This window comes from Podarcis raffonei, chromosome 1 (assembly GCF_027172205.1).
Source record: "Podarcis raffonei isolate rPodRaf1 chromosome 1, rPodRaf1.pri, whole genome shotgun sequence".
Taxonomy (NCBI): Eukaryota; Metazoa; Chordata; class Lepidosauria; order Squamata; family Lacertidae; genus Podarcis; species Podarcis raffonei.
Window position 1 is genome coordinate 6,080,225 of NC_070602.1, and position 14,748 is coordinate 6,094,972.

A 14,748-nucleotide genomic window follows, 5' to 3' on the forward strand; every position below is an offset into this window, starting at 1 on the left:
TTCCTAGGAGTTTATCTCAGTGAAGACCTTACTTGGAAAATCAATACACCCCAGGTGGTTAAGAAAGCCCAGCAGAGACTCCATCACCTCACAGTATTGCGGAAGAACGATGGCAATCAACATTTGATGATCTCCTTCTACCGGTCACCAATAAAAAGTGTCCTTTCACGGTGCGGTACGCTGGTTTGACATCAACTGATAGGAAGTGCCTACAGAGGGTAGTGAATACAGCGCAAGATATTATGGGCTGTCCCGTGAATACGCTGGATGAAATAGCAGAAGAACGTTGCCTCAGAAGAGTGAGGAAAATTCTCAGGGATGATTCACACCCTGGCCAGCACTTTCTTGATCTCCTGCCCTCGGGCAGAAGATATAGAAGCATGATTAGTCGCACCAACAGGGTAAAGAACAGCTTCTATCCGTGGGCTGTTAGGCTGCTAAATGAAAAGATAACAACAGGGCAACTGACTTTCGGGCTTGGTGGGTTTGCGTCAGTAAACGAGGGGAATGAAGACTAAGAGAGCTGAGTGGGGGGTGCTCGTGTAATCTCACTGTATACAAGTTGTACAAATGACAATAAAGTATTTCAATTCTCTAACATCTGCAGTCATCTGGATTTTACCATGTAGTTTCCCAGCCAACGTTGTCAGCAATATGCTAATGACACACACCTCTGCTTCTTCTTTACAGGAGTAAATGCTCCGTTTTCTCTTTCCCTGCCTCTTTCCTTGCAACAGTGGTGTGGACAGACATATTTAAGACCGTATTCACAGAAGACAAACATACTCAGCTATGAGTGATCGCCAAAGAAAAAGACGACCTACTGAACTGCTGATGCGCTAGAACCAGGCCAGTCAAATGGGTCTCCTCTAAGACTAACATAACGAATAATTAAAAAACAACAACAACCAGTACTTTAATAGTGTGATTTATCTTTATTTTAGACAAAAACACATTTAAAAAATGGGGAACATTTCGATTTCAACAGTATTCCAAGATGCTAACCTGTTCCCTAAAGCATTCTTACAGAACTAGTTTTTGTATTTCATATCTCTTTTATCACATTTCACACTGTTCAAAGTTCATAGCCTTTTTTTCTGTAAGGAATTCACAACAAGAAGAATACGATGAAACAGACTAACAGTGTCAAACTGTAACAGAGGATTAGAGGTATTTGACTGTCAACAGTCAATTTGTGTGTTTGAGAATTTTGTACTTGATGCTAAAACTCGCCTAAATGATACAATTTATCAGAAAAAAATTAAGAAGCTTTCTTAAAGCCCTTCAGGATTGGATAGATGTTTTCAAATGCTTCATAGATTTCAGAACGGTATTTGGCACCTAGGAAAAATGGTTTTGAAATGAGCATTAACAACACTCATAAGAAATGAAATGAAGTTAGGAGCAATGCCCTAAAAATGTTCTCTGCCAGGAGAGTAAAGTTGAAGTGGGAAATGGGGGAAAATTTTCCATAGCGCAGCCCTTTTGAACTCCATTATCAGAGTGGGATGGTTTTCGATCATCTCCACTAGACTGGTTGAAAAGCCTACCCTAGTAGATGACACCTTCCTTCCTTATCAGTTCCTGGCTTATAATGTTAATTACCATCTCAGTTTGGACATACTGTTTTTCTAGCTCAGCTTGCACCTGACCTGAACAGAGACAAATCTATCTCACATTAATTTTCCCTAGTTGCCACCACAGCATTCCGATTGGGTTCGTTTTTCTTAAATCTGCCAGCTATCCATTTCAATGAGAAATCAATAGTTTTTTATTAAGAATTTACAATGTTCACTTTCCCCCTAAAATAGCTATCCTGTTTCCCGCTTCTCACATGTGTGTGTACACGCACACACACTTATCCTATCACTATTATGTATCTTGTAATGTACGCCAGGGTGCCTGGCGTGCTCTGGTCCATGGGGTCACGAAGAGTCAGACATGACTAAATGACTAAACAACAACAACAATGTACATATTATATATTATGTAAAATTGCATAATTTTACTTAATATATAATAAAATATTACAGTGGTACCTCGGGTTAAGTACTTAATTCGCTCCGGAGGTCCATTCTTAAACTGAAACTGTTCTTAACCTGAAGCACCACTTTAGCTAATGGGACCTCCTGCTGCTGCTGCGCCGCCGGATCCTGATTTCTGTTCTTATCCTGAAGCAAAGTTCTTAACCTGAAGCACTATTTCTGGGTTAATGGAGTGTGTAACCTGGAGCGTATGTAACCTGAGGTACCACTGTACATAATAAAATAAAATTACGTAATATATATTATGTAAAATACATAATATTATGTATTTAGACACAGCGGGTGGCGCTGTGGTCTAAACCACTGAGTCTTGGGCTTGCCGATCGGAAGGTCAGCAGTTCGAATCCCCACGACGGGGTGAGCTCCCGTTGCTCGGTCCCTGATCCTGCCAACCTAGCAGTTGGAAAGCACATCAAAGTGCAAGTAGATAAATAGGTCATTAAATAGACAAACATTGGCTCCCTTGGTCAGTATAGTGAGATGAGCGCCACAACCCCAGAGTTGTTTGCGACTGGACTTAACTGTCAGGGGTCCTTTACCTTTACCTTTAATATTTTTGCAGGCTTCAGAAAGGGCCTTAAATTCTTTTCTTTCTTATAGTTTTAGGGTAGAAGTGATGCTTAAAATGCTTTTCGCATTTCACACATCAGTAAACCGAGATAATCACACTACACTGATCTGGGTGTAATAAAACGAAACTGTTCTTAGGCTGCAGTCCAATACGACTAACCTATGCATAAGCCCTGCTGAATTCAATGGGACTTCTGAATAGATAGGTATAGGATTGCACCGATTGTCACACGGTGCAATTTTAGTAGAACAAATGTAAGGTGTCCGATTTTACAGCTTCCATATGTTTCAACAGGGCTCACACTGGAGATGTTTCCGACAGATTGTGCCTATAGCCTTTCTCCCCCCCTTCACATGCAAACTCCTAGGTCAATAGTTTGTGCTGTATGCATCACTTACCAGTTAATACAACTTTTCCAGACACAAAGATAAGCAATACAATCCGTGGTTTGACCATTCGATAAATGAGGCCAGGAAACAGTTCTGGTTCATAGCTGTTTAAGAAAGAATTAAAATGCATGAAGTTAGAAAGTCATTTGGCATTGTATGTGACTACTGGGAGGGTTTTATGTGACTTTGGGGTTTAATGCATCAGAAAGGGGGGCGTGAGATATCAAAAGAGTGTCTACCCTCTTCGAAAGGAAAAGGGAGGAAGCAGCTTCTGAAAAGGTCATGAGGAACACAGGTAGACCAGGTTAGCAGAGCCAGCAAGCATCAGTGTGGAATTATGTGAGAGGATACAATATCAACACCAGGCTATGTTCATATGACCGCTTACTCCAAATCCATTGCACACCACAATGATGCAAGCCCTCCATTCACAAGCCGTGTAAATGGGGCTATGTGGGGCTACCTTTGAAGGTGACCCGGAAACTACAACTAATCCAGAATGCGGCAGCTAGAGTGGTGACTGGGAGTGGCCGCCAAGACCACATAACACCAGTTTTGAAAGACCTACATTGGCTCCCAGTACGTTTCTGAGCACAATTCAAAGTGTTGGTGCTGACCTTTAAAGCCCTAAACGGCCTCGGCCCAGTAGACCTGAATGAGCGTCTCCACCCCCATTGTTCTGCCCAGACGCTGAGGTCCAGCACCAAGGGCCTCCTGGCGGTTCCCTCGCTGCGAGAAGCCAAGTTACAGGGAACCAGGCAGAGGGCCTTCTCAGTGGTGGCACCCGCCCTGTGGAACGCCCTCCCACCAGATCTCAAAGAGATAAACAACTACCTGACATTCAGAAGACATCTTAAGGCAGCCCTGTTCAGGGAAGTTTTTAATGTGTGACATCTTAGTGTATTTTTTGGCCTTTGTGGAAGCTGCCCAGAGTGGCTGGGGAAACCCAGCCAGATGGGCGGGGTACAAATAATAAATTATTATTATTATTATTATTATTATAAAGCAGCAGAGGACTAGAACGTGATCTTGCCCCGAGGGCAAAGTGCTCCCTGGTTTGCAACACCCACAAGCTATTTCCAGCATCTCCCCCAAAACAGGAAGAGGAAATGTTCTGTTTTCCTTTCCAACAGCGGCATGGATGGACGTACCTACTGAACTGCTGATGCGTGAGAACCAGGCCTTCGAGCCGGATGGGAAATCTCACATCGCAGCTGCCCACCATGTTCTGTATTTTGAAATCCAGGAACTTAGCAGGGAACCCAAGCTTCTGCACCACACGGGCGTACTTCCTGGCCGCCAGCCGCGACTGTTCTTCGCTGCAGGTTCACACACACACACACACACAAAAAGGGGGGTGGGGCAGAAATCCAGCCAGCAATGGTTTGGGGCATAGGGATCAGCAGCCAAAATAAGGGATTTTAGTCAACCAGCAGCCAAACGAAGCCTCAAGTGGTGGTTCCCATAGCGCAGCAACCCGGCAAAGGGGATGCAGCAAGGAAAACCACCATCACCTCTCCGCTGGGAAGCGCTGAGCAAAGGCGAGTCCCCAGGCAATGCAGTCGATTTAATTGGCACAAGGCATGCAAGCTCCACCCCCCAGTCGTTCTTAGACGCCTTATTGGGTGAGCAACACAGCCAAGCAACACAGTTGGAGCCTCCCTCCTCCCTGGCCGGCAGGGAGGGAGGGAGAGGAGCTGCTTCCTTTGAAACCCGGGAAATTTAAGGGACATCATCAATAAGGGACAGCAGCGGGACACGGCGCTGGGAAAAGGGACTGTCCCGCCAAATAAGGGACGGTTGACAGCTATGGTTTGAGGAGGGCTATGGGTTGGTCTGTGCTTGGCAATGGTTCCATCAGGTTACAGCAGAAGGGAGAGAAGGCAAACAGGAGCATCATCTGCTTGGCTGAGAAGCCAGCTCTATCAGGCTTCCCCTCCAACAGCTGTCATTGGACAGTGCACCTTCCATCAGGCTGCTGCAGAGGGAACCAAGGGAGCAGGGCCGCCCCATTGACTCTGCTGAGAGGCTGCAACTTTTGACTTCTCTCCTTGAGCCATTTCCCATCCCAGCTGGTCTAGTGGCCTGAGTTTGCTCCCCGCTCCCCATTAAGTGGGGTTACCTTTGAAGGTGACCTGGAAACTGCAATTAATCCAGAATGCGGCAGCTAGACTGGTGACTGGGAGCGGCCGGCGGGACCACATAACACCGGTCCTGAGAGATCTCCATTGGCTCCCAACACGTTTCTGAGCACAATTCAAAGTGTTGGTGCTGACCTTTAAAGCCCTAAACGGCCTCGGTTCTGTATACCTGAAGGAGCGTGCCCACCCCCATCGTTCAGCCCGGACACTGAGATCCAGCGCCAAGGGCCTTCTGGCACTTCCCTTACTGTGAGAAGCCAAGTTACAGGGAACCAGACAGAGGGCCTTCTTGGTAGTGGCACCCGCCCTGTGGAACGCCCTCCCACCAGATGTGAAGGAAATAAGCAGCTATCTTCTCTTTAAAAGATATCTGAAGGCAGCCCTGTTTAGGGAAGTTTTTAATACTTAATGCTGTATTGTTTTTAACACTCTATTGGGAGCCGCCCAGAGTGGCTGGGGAAACTCAGCCAGATGGGCGGGGTATAAATAATAAATTATTCTTCTTCTTATTATTATTAGGAATTATTTAATTGTACATCAAAATGAAAAATAACTCTGTATATGTATTGTTGCAGCTGCAACTTTGGAAAATTCCATTGAAGCTAAGCAAGAGGAACAGAGAGCCTAAGAGATGATAATCAACTTAGAATGTCTCTCTGCAAGCTTGCACGTGGAGTGTTAACTTAGATCACATGAGAAAGGTATTGGGTTGCAAATCTCCATTTTGTGTGAGTTGGTCTTTGCTCTCTCCCTGGAAGCAGCTAGAGAGAAAGGTGTGCAATTCATTCTCTCCAGAAATGCAGCTTCAGAGTATAATACAGGCTGTGGGAGAGGCAGAGCTTTGTTTTCAGCTCTGGGTGAAGTAATTTCATGTTTCTAAGATGTTTAACCTTTGCGTGGACAAGCATATGATACTATGCAATAATTTGGGTGTAACATTACTGTTGCAAGTCTGTTTTGCAACCAGTTCTATTAGTAAAGCTTTTGAACCGTATTTTTGGACTGGACAATTCTTATTTCAAGGAGGGTCCATTTTTATTCACCCTACTGCTTCCAAATGCACAATATCAATACCCCCCCTAAATAAATCTCTTTTCCTTTTGGCTCATTTCGTTTATATTGTGGGCCTGAGGGCAGAGACAGGCTTGTTAGTGACATTTGTAAGGTATTCTGGGAGCCTTTTTCAACCACACTGCGGGGTAAAATTGCTTACAAGCAAACAAAATGTTTCCTACATTATTCCAGTTGTTCCTATTTATTTATCTGTCAGGACAGACCCTATTTCTTGGTACTTGTTCAGAGAGCTTGGAAAGTTATAACAGGGGCTTGAGAATTGGGGTGTTGCAATCATATCTCCATTTTCTTCTGTGAATTGTGCAATGTAAACATTATTCAAATCAAACAAATCTGTACGTGCTGACTTTCAACCATTTATTACAGGCTTTCTGCTATCCTTTGAGCGGGGCAGAGAACTATGTGAGCAGTGAAAAGCCCCCCTCTCTAACCATTGTATATCCTACTAATCGCAACCCGGCCAGTATTTCACTTGCATCACCCACAACACTTCCAACCCTTATATTACAGGGTCAGATTTAAGGTGCTGCTTTTGACCTTTAAAGCCCTTCACGGCCTAGGACCCTCGTACCTACGGGACCACCTCTCCCGATATGCCCCACGGAGAGCCTCAAGGTCCATAAATAGCAACACCCTAGTGGTCCCGGGCCCTAAGGAAGTTAGATTAGCTTCAACCAGAGCCAGGGCCTTTTCAGCACTGGCTCCAGCCTGGTGGAACGCTCTGCCTCATGAGACCAGGGCCCTGCAGGATCTGATTTCTTTCCGCAGGGCCTGTAAGACAGAGTTGTTCCGCCTGGCCTTTGGCTTGGAGCCAATTAGATTCCCTCCCCCTCTTTCTTTTTTCTTTCTCCTCCTGTGATGAGGCTGCATTTTAATATTTTAATGTTTCAATATTTTAATGTTGTATTTTAATCTTGTTTTTAAGTTGTATTCATTCAACTTGTTTTTATTATTGCTTGTTAGCTGCCCTGAGCCTGGCCTTGGCTGGGGAGGACGGGGTATAAATAAATAATAATATATAATATAATATAATATATATAATAATATATAATTATAATATAATATTATAATATTATTATTATTATTATTATTATTATTATTATTATTATTATTATTATATTCAGAGTCACATGGCTAGGCAAAACATATTTAAAAGGAAGGAGAGAAAGAAAGCTAAGGTTTGCAGAAAGCTCAATCCTGCCCGCCATGTCAGTCCCCCGTTTATTCTGGGTTCATAGTAAAGCCCTACCTTTTCGCTCCTGTGCAGACCATTTTCCCGGAACTAAATATGAGGGCTGTTGTCCTTGGTTCTCGAATTCTCATGATCACAGCAGCAAACCTCTGAAGTTCAGGAAAAACCAGATTACCACCTTGTGAATCTGTTTTAGACAAGTGCCTCTGGCAGTATCTTATGAAATACAGAGATTTGACCCGACAGGTGCGCTCTGCGCATGCTCATCCTTCTCATTTCTGAGGCTCTTGCAATGGAGGAATCTACACGACCTGTTTTCCACAAGCCCTTTCTATTATTACATTTATATGCCACCTGTTCTAGCAAGGAGTTCAAGGCTGTGTACAAGGTCGTCCTCCTCCCCAGTTCATCCTCACAATAAACCTGTGAGGTAGGCTAGGCTGAGAGATAGTGACTGGCTCAAGGTCACCCAATGAGCTTCATGGCTGGGTGAGGATTCAAACCATGGTCTCTCAAAGTCATAGTTCAACATTGTAGAATTGTATGAGACCACGACGGTCATGTACTCCAACCTTCTGCAATGCAGCAATCTTTTGCCCAATGTGGGGTTCAAACTCATAACCCTGAGCTTAAGAGTCTCATGCTCTACCGACTGAGCTACCCCAGCACCTCCATCTCTAGAGTCCACCAAGTCTGAGCCCAACCAAAATCTCAAAGGGGAACAATTTCTCAGAGGAATGGCACCAAACAGCTTCTCTGGGGCTTACCTTTGGGTTGAATTCTGCATTCCTAGCTTGAAGGGCGATGTTCTTGAGGTCCAGTTTACAAGCCAAGTTTACAGTGGCCACTATATTCCTAGGAGAACAAGGGAGAAACATTGCACATTTAGGATTTCATTTAAAGGGGACGCAACAGATTGACAAAGGTGCCTTTAGTGCTTAGAAGTGGTGTGGATAAGTTCATGGGATGCATAAAAGATAATTAGAAGTCACTTGAAAGTAATAAATAGGCTAAGGATTAGTATAAGAATGTGTTGTAAAACATTAAGGACTAGAATACTAATAAAAGAGAGGAGGATAGTAAATGGAAGAAGTTAATTTCAAAAGAAATATGATTTTAGAGAACTGTTGCAATGAACTGATACAATGAAATTCAGTTAGGGGGGACCTGAGGAAGTCAATTAACAACGTAAGGCAATTTGGGTTTCGGAAGAAATAATTCTTTTTATGTTTTTATTTTGTTCTGTAATGTGTTTTCTTTTGCTGTGTTTTGTAATGTCTTTTTTTTCTTATAAATTTGGAAAAGCAATTAAAAAAATTGGGGGGGGGGAAGTTTATGGTATGCATCACAGCAAATCTGCCATTCCTTTCAGTACTGAGTCATAAATTGAATGTCCATCATACTCCACCCCTCCTCCTCCTCTTATTCTTCTTATTTCTAGATGGAATTGGTTCAGGGAAATCAACCAACATCTGTTGGGATTGCATAAATTTGACCTTGCTAGTTTGGGAACATTCACACGATACAGTGGTACCTCGGTTTAAGAACAGTCTGGTTTAAGAACAATTCGGTTTACAAACTCTGCAAAACCGGAAATAGTGTTTTGATTTGAGAACTTTACCTCAGTCTAAGAACAGAAGCTGAACGGTGGATGGGGAACCGGCGGCGGGAGGCCTCATTAGGGAAAGTGCGCCTCGGTTTAAGAACGGTTTCGGTTTAAGAACGGACCTCCGGAACGGATTAAGTTCGTAAACCGAGGTACCACCGTACATTCAAAGCACGTCCAACGCACATTTTTAACATAGTACCTGAGAGTTAAAGATAAGTAAACAAGAGCGAAGAGAATGTGTTGCCATTGCTTAGCAACCTGGAGGCAGGCTCCCACTTGCTCAGGGAGAATGCCCCTAAGTGGCTAGCAGTAGTAGTAGTAGTAGTAGTAGTAGTAGTAGTAATATTAGTAGTAGTAGTAGTAATACCCTGCCTTTTTCCCTGATGGGGACAAAAGGTGGCTTCAGATAAAAATAAGAACAACCAAAAACATAGAAAAATAACAATTTAAAAAAACAATTAATGATTTGCTGGATAAAAGCAACCATGGTAAAGGTAAAGGTAAAGGTAAAGGGACCCCTGACCATTAGGTCCAGTCATGGCTGACTCTGGGGTTGCGGCGCTCATCTCGCTTTACTGGCCGAGGGAGCCGGCGTACAGCTTCTGGGTCATGTGGCCAGCATGACTAACCCACTTCTGGCGAACCAGAGCAGCGCACGGAAACGCCGTTTACCTTCCCGCCGGAGCAGTACCTATTTATCTACTTGCACTTTGACATGCTTTCGAACTGCTACGTTGGCAGGAGCAGGGACAGAGCAATGGGAGCTCACTCTGTCGCGGGGATTTGAACCGCTGACCTTCTGATCAGCAAGTCCTAGGCTCTGTGGTTTAACCCACAGTGCCACCCGCATCCCAAAAGCAACCATATCTCAATCTATTGCTTTTGTCCTTAATACACATATAAGTTTAACCCACCAGGGGGCACTATTTGTGTAGAAAGCTAACTAGAACTTGTTGAAACAAAATAAAAAAATTCCTTCCAGTAGCACCTTAGAGACCAACTAAGTTTGTTATTGGTATTAGCTTTCCTGTGCTTGTTGGTAAGCCTCTGTGTTTGAGTTAACTCCACCCCTTAAAAGCTGAGCCATTTGTTGTTTGCTGTTCTCTCCAGACGAGATGTCTGCTATTTCTCTCCTATCTCCACTCATCCCGTAAACAGTTCCTGCATAAATAAAGCCTTTGAACTCTACAAATTACACGAGTGACTTTCAATCTAAGTCACCCAAGCTTCAAGGCGTTCTAACAGGAATGAACCTACTGCAACTGTGGGACGATGCCAGAAGAACCTTCTGAAGCAGAGGCCATAGGGGTCATCAGGTTCATGGGAAGACAGGTCCCAGAGGCATCAGGCATCCTAGAAGCATCGGGCGATGGTTGAGTTGCGTTTTCATCCCTCTCTCGGGACAGGCCATTACCATTCAGGAAGATACCACTGTCTTGCGATCCTGACTGAGAGCCGTGCTGCTCTCCCAATGCCATTGCACGGCCCTCATATTTGTTATCCGGGCTTAAATAGTCAGGCAGGAAGCTGAGGTCAATCGAGAAGTTGTGGGTCTGGTCGGGCGGAGAATGGAAAGATGCCCCCTGGTAGGAGGAAGGAGGCAAGTCTGCCACAAAGGGGCTCATGGGAGCAGACACTTGCGGGCTGGACGGTGGAAAGTTATCCTATCACGACATGGGAGAGAGAAAAAACAGTCATCACACTTCTGCGTTAATAGGACATAAGAAGAGGCTGCTGGACCCATCTAGTCCAGCATCCTGTTCTCACAGTGGCTTGCCTGTGGGAAACCAGCAAGCAGGATTCGAACACAAGAGCAGCTCTCCCCTCCTGTGGGTTCCAGCAACTGGGATTTAGAAGCATTGCTGCATCCAACTGTGGAGGCAGAGCCGAGCCATTGTGACTAGCAGTTGCCAAAAGCCCTTCGCTATAGGTAAAGGGTAAAGGGACCCCTGACCATTAGGTCCAGTCGTGGCCGACTCTGGGGTTGCGGCACTCATCTCGCTTTATTGGCCGAGGGAGCCGGCGTACAGCTTCCGGGTCATGTGGCCAGCATGACTAAGCCGCTTCTGGAGAACCAGAGCAGCGCACGGAAACGCCGTTTACCTTCCCGCTGGAGTGGTACCTATTTATCTACTTGCACTTTGACGTGCTTTTGAACTGCTAGGTTGGCAGGAGCAGGGACCAAGCAACGGGAGCTCACCCCGTCGCAGGGATTCGAACCGCCGACCTTCTGATCAGCAAGCCCTAGGCTCTGTGGTGCAACCCACAGCGCCACCCGCGTCCCACCCTTCGCTATAAATTGGTCCAATTCTCTTTCAGGGCCATCTAGATTGGCATCCATCACTGCCTCTTGTGGCAATGAGTTCCATAGTTTAACTGTGCACTGCACGTTTTCTTTGATCTGTCCTGAATTTCCCCACCATTCAGCTTCACTTGAGGTCCATGGGTTCTAGTGTTAGGAGCAGGGGAAACCTTTCCTCTACGCCAGATCCCCCCAAAATAATACGTTCAAAATACTCTGCACCAACAGAGGACCACAATTCTAGCAATGCCATGGCTTTTTCCTCACAGGGCCATGTTTACTGCATAGAACCCACTGTTGGTGGATCTCAACCAAACCTCTCTGCTACCGGCTGCTTAGTCCGTGTAGTCCAGGATGACAACTCAGGAACATAACTTGCCAAACAGTAACTTGATTTGCATTTGCTTTTATTATATACAGAGTATAGCACAGCTTTGTACAAGTTATTGTATGCACAGACTCAATTCTTACTCTACACACCAACCTCTGAACTCTGTAGATATATGGTAATGTTCATAAATGTACCAACCAAGCACGTACATAGATCAGCACAGGAAGACCGACCTGGAACCATTTTGACTCCTAATCTGAGCAAATGTTTTCTCTGCAAGGTCAAAGTGGGAAACCTCCCCATTGTCTCTTTCCTCACAAATCCTGTCTTAAGGGCACATTTAAGATATGAATAGGGTGTGAGCCTGTGACCTGGACCAGGAACTAGGTTAAGTATTTATCATTACAAAAGAATGGCCAGGCTCCCCAGGCAATCCAATCAAGTAAGCAGGGTATCCAATCAAGTAACCTGCCAGACAGGAGATAAACAACGACAGGAGAAAAACAACATTTAAATTTCTGTTTAGACCGCCTTTTCTGTGATGTATGTATGATGTTTCTGGGGGTGGTCTTGATCTACAGGGTGGCAATTTCAAAAGTCTTTATAAGGCCTTGCATGCCATTTTTCTAGGTTCCTCCTCTCTCCTGCATGTGAGGGGAGCACCCTGTTGCAACAGATCAATAAAGATCAAGCTTACTAGCTGCTTTGCTTCTCAATATTCTCTGGTTGGCCTCTGTTATTCTCTCCTACCAATAGGGAACCCATGTAAGGACTCTATATGGGCTCTTGGATACCCCATAAGGGAAAAGGGCAATTTTTGTTTACAGCAACTCCCACACCAAACTACTGTGTCATGCTGCTTATAATGGAAAACTTTTAGCCAATCACCACCTGTTGCTAGCATAGCTGTCAACGTTTCCCTTTTTTTAAGGGAAATTCCCTTATTCCGAATAGGATTTCCCTTAAAAAAAGGGAAAAGTTGACAGCTATGGTTGCTAGGCTTCCCTGTCTCCAAGCAGACTTCCTCACTTACTCTGGTTTCACTTGGCTTCTTGCCAACTCACTAATTGTCCACTTCAAAGCTGCCGTTTCTCACAAACCTCAACACCCACAGCTACTGGGCATTTATTCATATTCTTGGCATTTATTCCGATTCGATTGCGGGGAGGTTAGATGGTGTTGTGTCAAAGCAAGTGCTATGCCACACATTCCAGCACACTTTCCCTTCTTAGAACGTCCACCAAGACTCAGACTCAGCTCGCTATCTGCAATTTGGGAATACGGCAATTGGATTTGCCCACCTTACTTAGCCATGTTCATGGCTCAGTGGTGTAGCACATAATTTGAATGCCAAAGGTCCCAGGTCCAATCCCTGATGGATGACTGTGGCAAACTCTTTCATCATCATCATCATCATTATTATTTATTGCAAAACATACAACACAAACAGAAAAAAACAGTACCGCAATGTCAACATTAATTGGCTACACATCACCTAACATCACACATATTTTTGACTTCCGAATCACCTCATTGTGCTTTCTGAATATTCTTAACCTATATGCACTTCCTATTATATCTATTACATCTCAGGAACAATTTTTTACATTTATAATTCTCTTTAATATTCAAGACTCAATCTATACCTGTCAGGAGAATTGCATTTTCACAGTATTGTTTTAAATATTCTTTCAATATTGTCCATTCTTTGCTCACATTTGAGTGTCCTCTTATTCTCCCAGGTATTTTCGCAAGTTCCAGGTGTTCTATCATCTTCACCTGCCAGTCAAGCTTTGTAGGAATTAAGTCACCTTTCCAATTTTTTGCTACCAGAGTTCTGGCCGCCGTGGTTGCATACATAAAGATTGTTCTAAAGTTTTTTTGTATTTCAGTGGACATAATGCCTAACAGAAAGCCTTCTGGGTTTGTTTGTTTGTTTGTTTGTTTGTTTGTTGTTTTTTGAAAGGATAATTTAAAGATCTTTTTACGTTCGTTGTATATTGTGTCCCAAAATTCTCGTATCCTCACAGATTCCACCTGGGACTGGGACAAACTCCTGCCTTAAACCCTGCTACCTTCTGGGCCACATGAACCAATAGGCTGAATCAATATAAGGTATATTCCTATGTTCCTAAATGCTAAGCAATAGGAGCAGAACAGAAATAATATGATCAGAATCAATCAAAATAAATGTGGAAACAGCACACTTGCTCTACTTGTTCCAATAGCGTGACTGGGAGTTTTGCTAGTTCCACAGTAAAAAGCGGATAGCCACCTTTTACTAAGGCCTGCAGGTATTCTTTGACTCGGATTAAGCCCCAATATCCTTCATTTTACCTGGCCTGTACACTGATCCAGGTAGTTTTCCAGGGATAAATCCTCATCCATGCTTGGTTTCCCTATTCCACAAAAGAGCAGGTCAACAGTTTCCAGTTATATTATCGATGGAGAAAGAAGCTGGAAACTGCTGTAGCAACCTAGAGATCATCTCTCCAGCTGGTGATGTTGGGAGTAAATGACTACAGGTGAGTTGAATTAAGAAACCCCCTTAATTGGAGAAAAGGGAATCAGGTGTTCTGAGGAAACCTGAGCAGCTATTCACTGGGAGATTTCTCCTAACTGCTCTGTAGATCTGTTGGTATATACAGGAAAATCTCACAGGCTTACCCAAGCAAAGCTTGGGTTATCATACTATAACACCTGACTTCCATTTGATGGTGTGCAACAGAACTTGAGTCATACAAAGGCTTCGAAATTAAACTGGCTTCAAAAGGCGCAACTTTCCCCAGTGTAGCCTGGGAATTGTAGTTCAATGAGCCCCTTTACATCACTGCAACAACCTCCAGCGTTTCTCCACGGGGAGCCAAATAGTTAAAACAGGCCTGAAAATAGCTTGTCTGTGAAAAAACGTGTCTGCTCAGAGGCTGGTTCATGGGCATTTGCTAATGCGGTTGTGTATAAAAGCATGCATCTCAGCACATGCATGTTCATGTACGCTACTACAGCAGCAAAAATGTTAATTGCCTCCAAAGTGGAAAAAAGCAGAAGTCCCAGCAAAGGAAGAATGGATACAAAAACTTATGGAATATGCAGA

The 14,748-nt window shown here is 44.1% G+C and overlaps 1 protein-coding gene across 1 annotated transcript; it reads right to left on the reverse strand.

Annotated features, from left to right (window-relative positions):
• Nucleotides 1-915: 915 nt before the first annotated feature.
• Nucleotides 916-14,748, reverse strand: TBPL2 (TATA-box binding protein like 2). Its single transcript, XM_053391517.1, has 7 exons — nucleotides 13,992-14,748; nucleotides 10,279-10,685; nucleotides 8,180-8,267; nucleotides 7,470-7,561; nucleotides 4,157-4,324; nucleotides 3,015-3,109; nucleotides 916-1,341 (listed from the first exon to the last, which is right to left on the reverse strand). The coding sequence occupies exons 1-7, from the start codon at nucleotides 14,040-14,042 to the stop codon at nucleotides 1,262-1,264; spliced, it is 981 nt and encodes a 326-aa protein (XP_053247492.1). The 5' UTR covers nucleotides 14,043-14,748; the 3' UTR covers nucleotides 916-1,261.

Bases quoted from the DNA above. Each gene is read 5' to 3' on its own strand.
- TBPL2 (XM_053391517.1), bottom strand. From the start codon at position 14,042: ATGGATGAGGATTTATCCCTGGAAAACTACCTGGATCAGTGTACAGGC. The intron at 10,686-13,991 runs GTAAAATGAAGG...ATGTCGTGATAG, and splicing joins TGGATCAGTGTACAGGCCAG to GATAACTTTCCACCGTCCAG. The intron at 3,110-4,156 runs GTACGTCCATCC...TTTCTTAAACAG, and splicing joins ACGCATCAGCAGTTCAGTAG to CTATGAACCAGAACTGTTTC.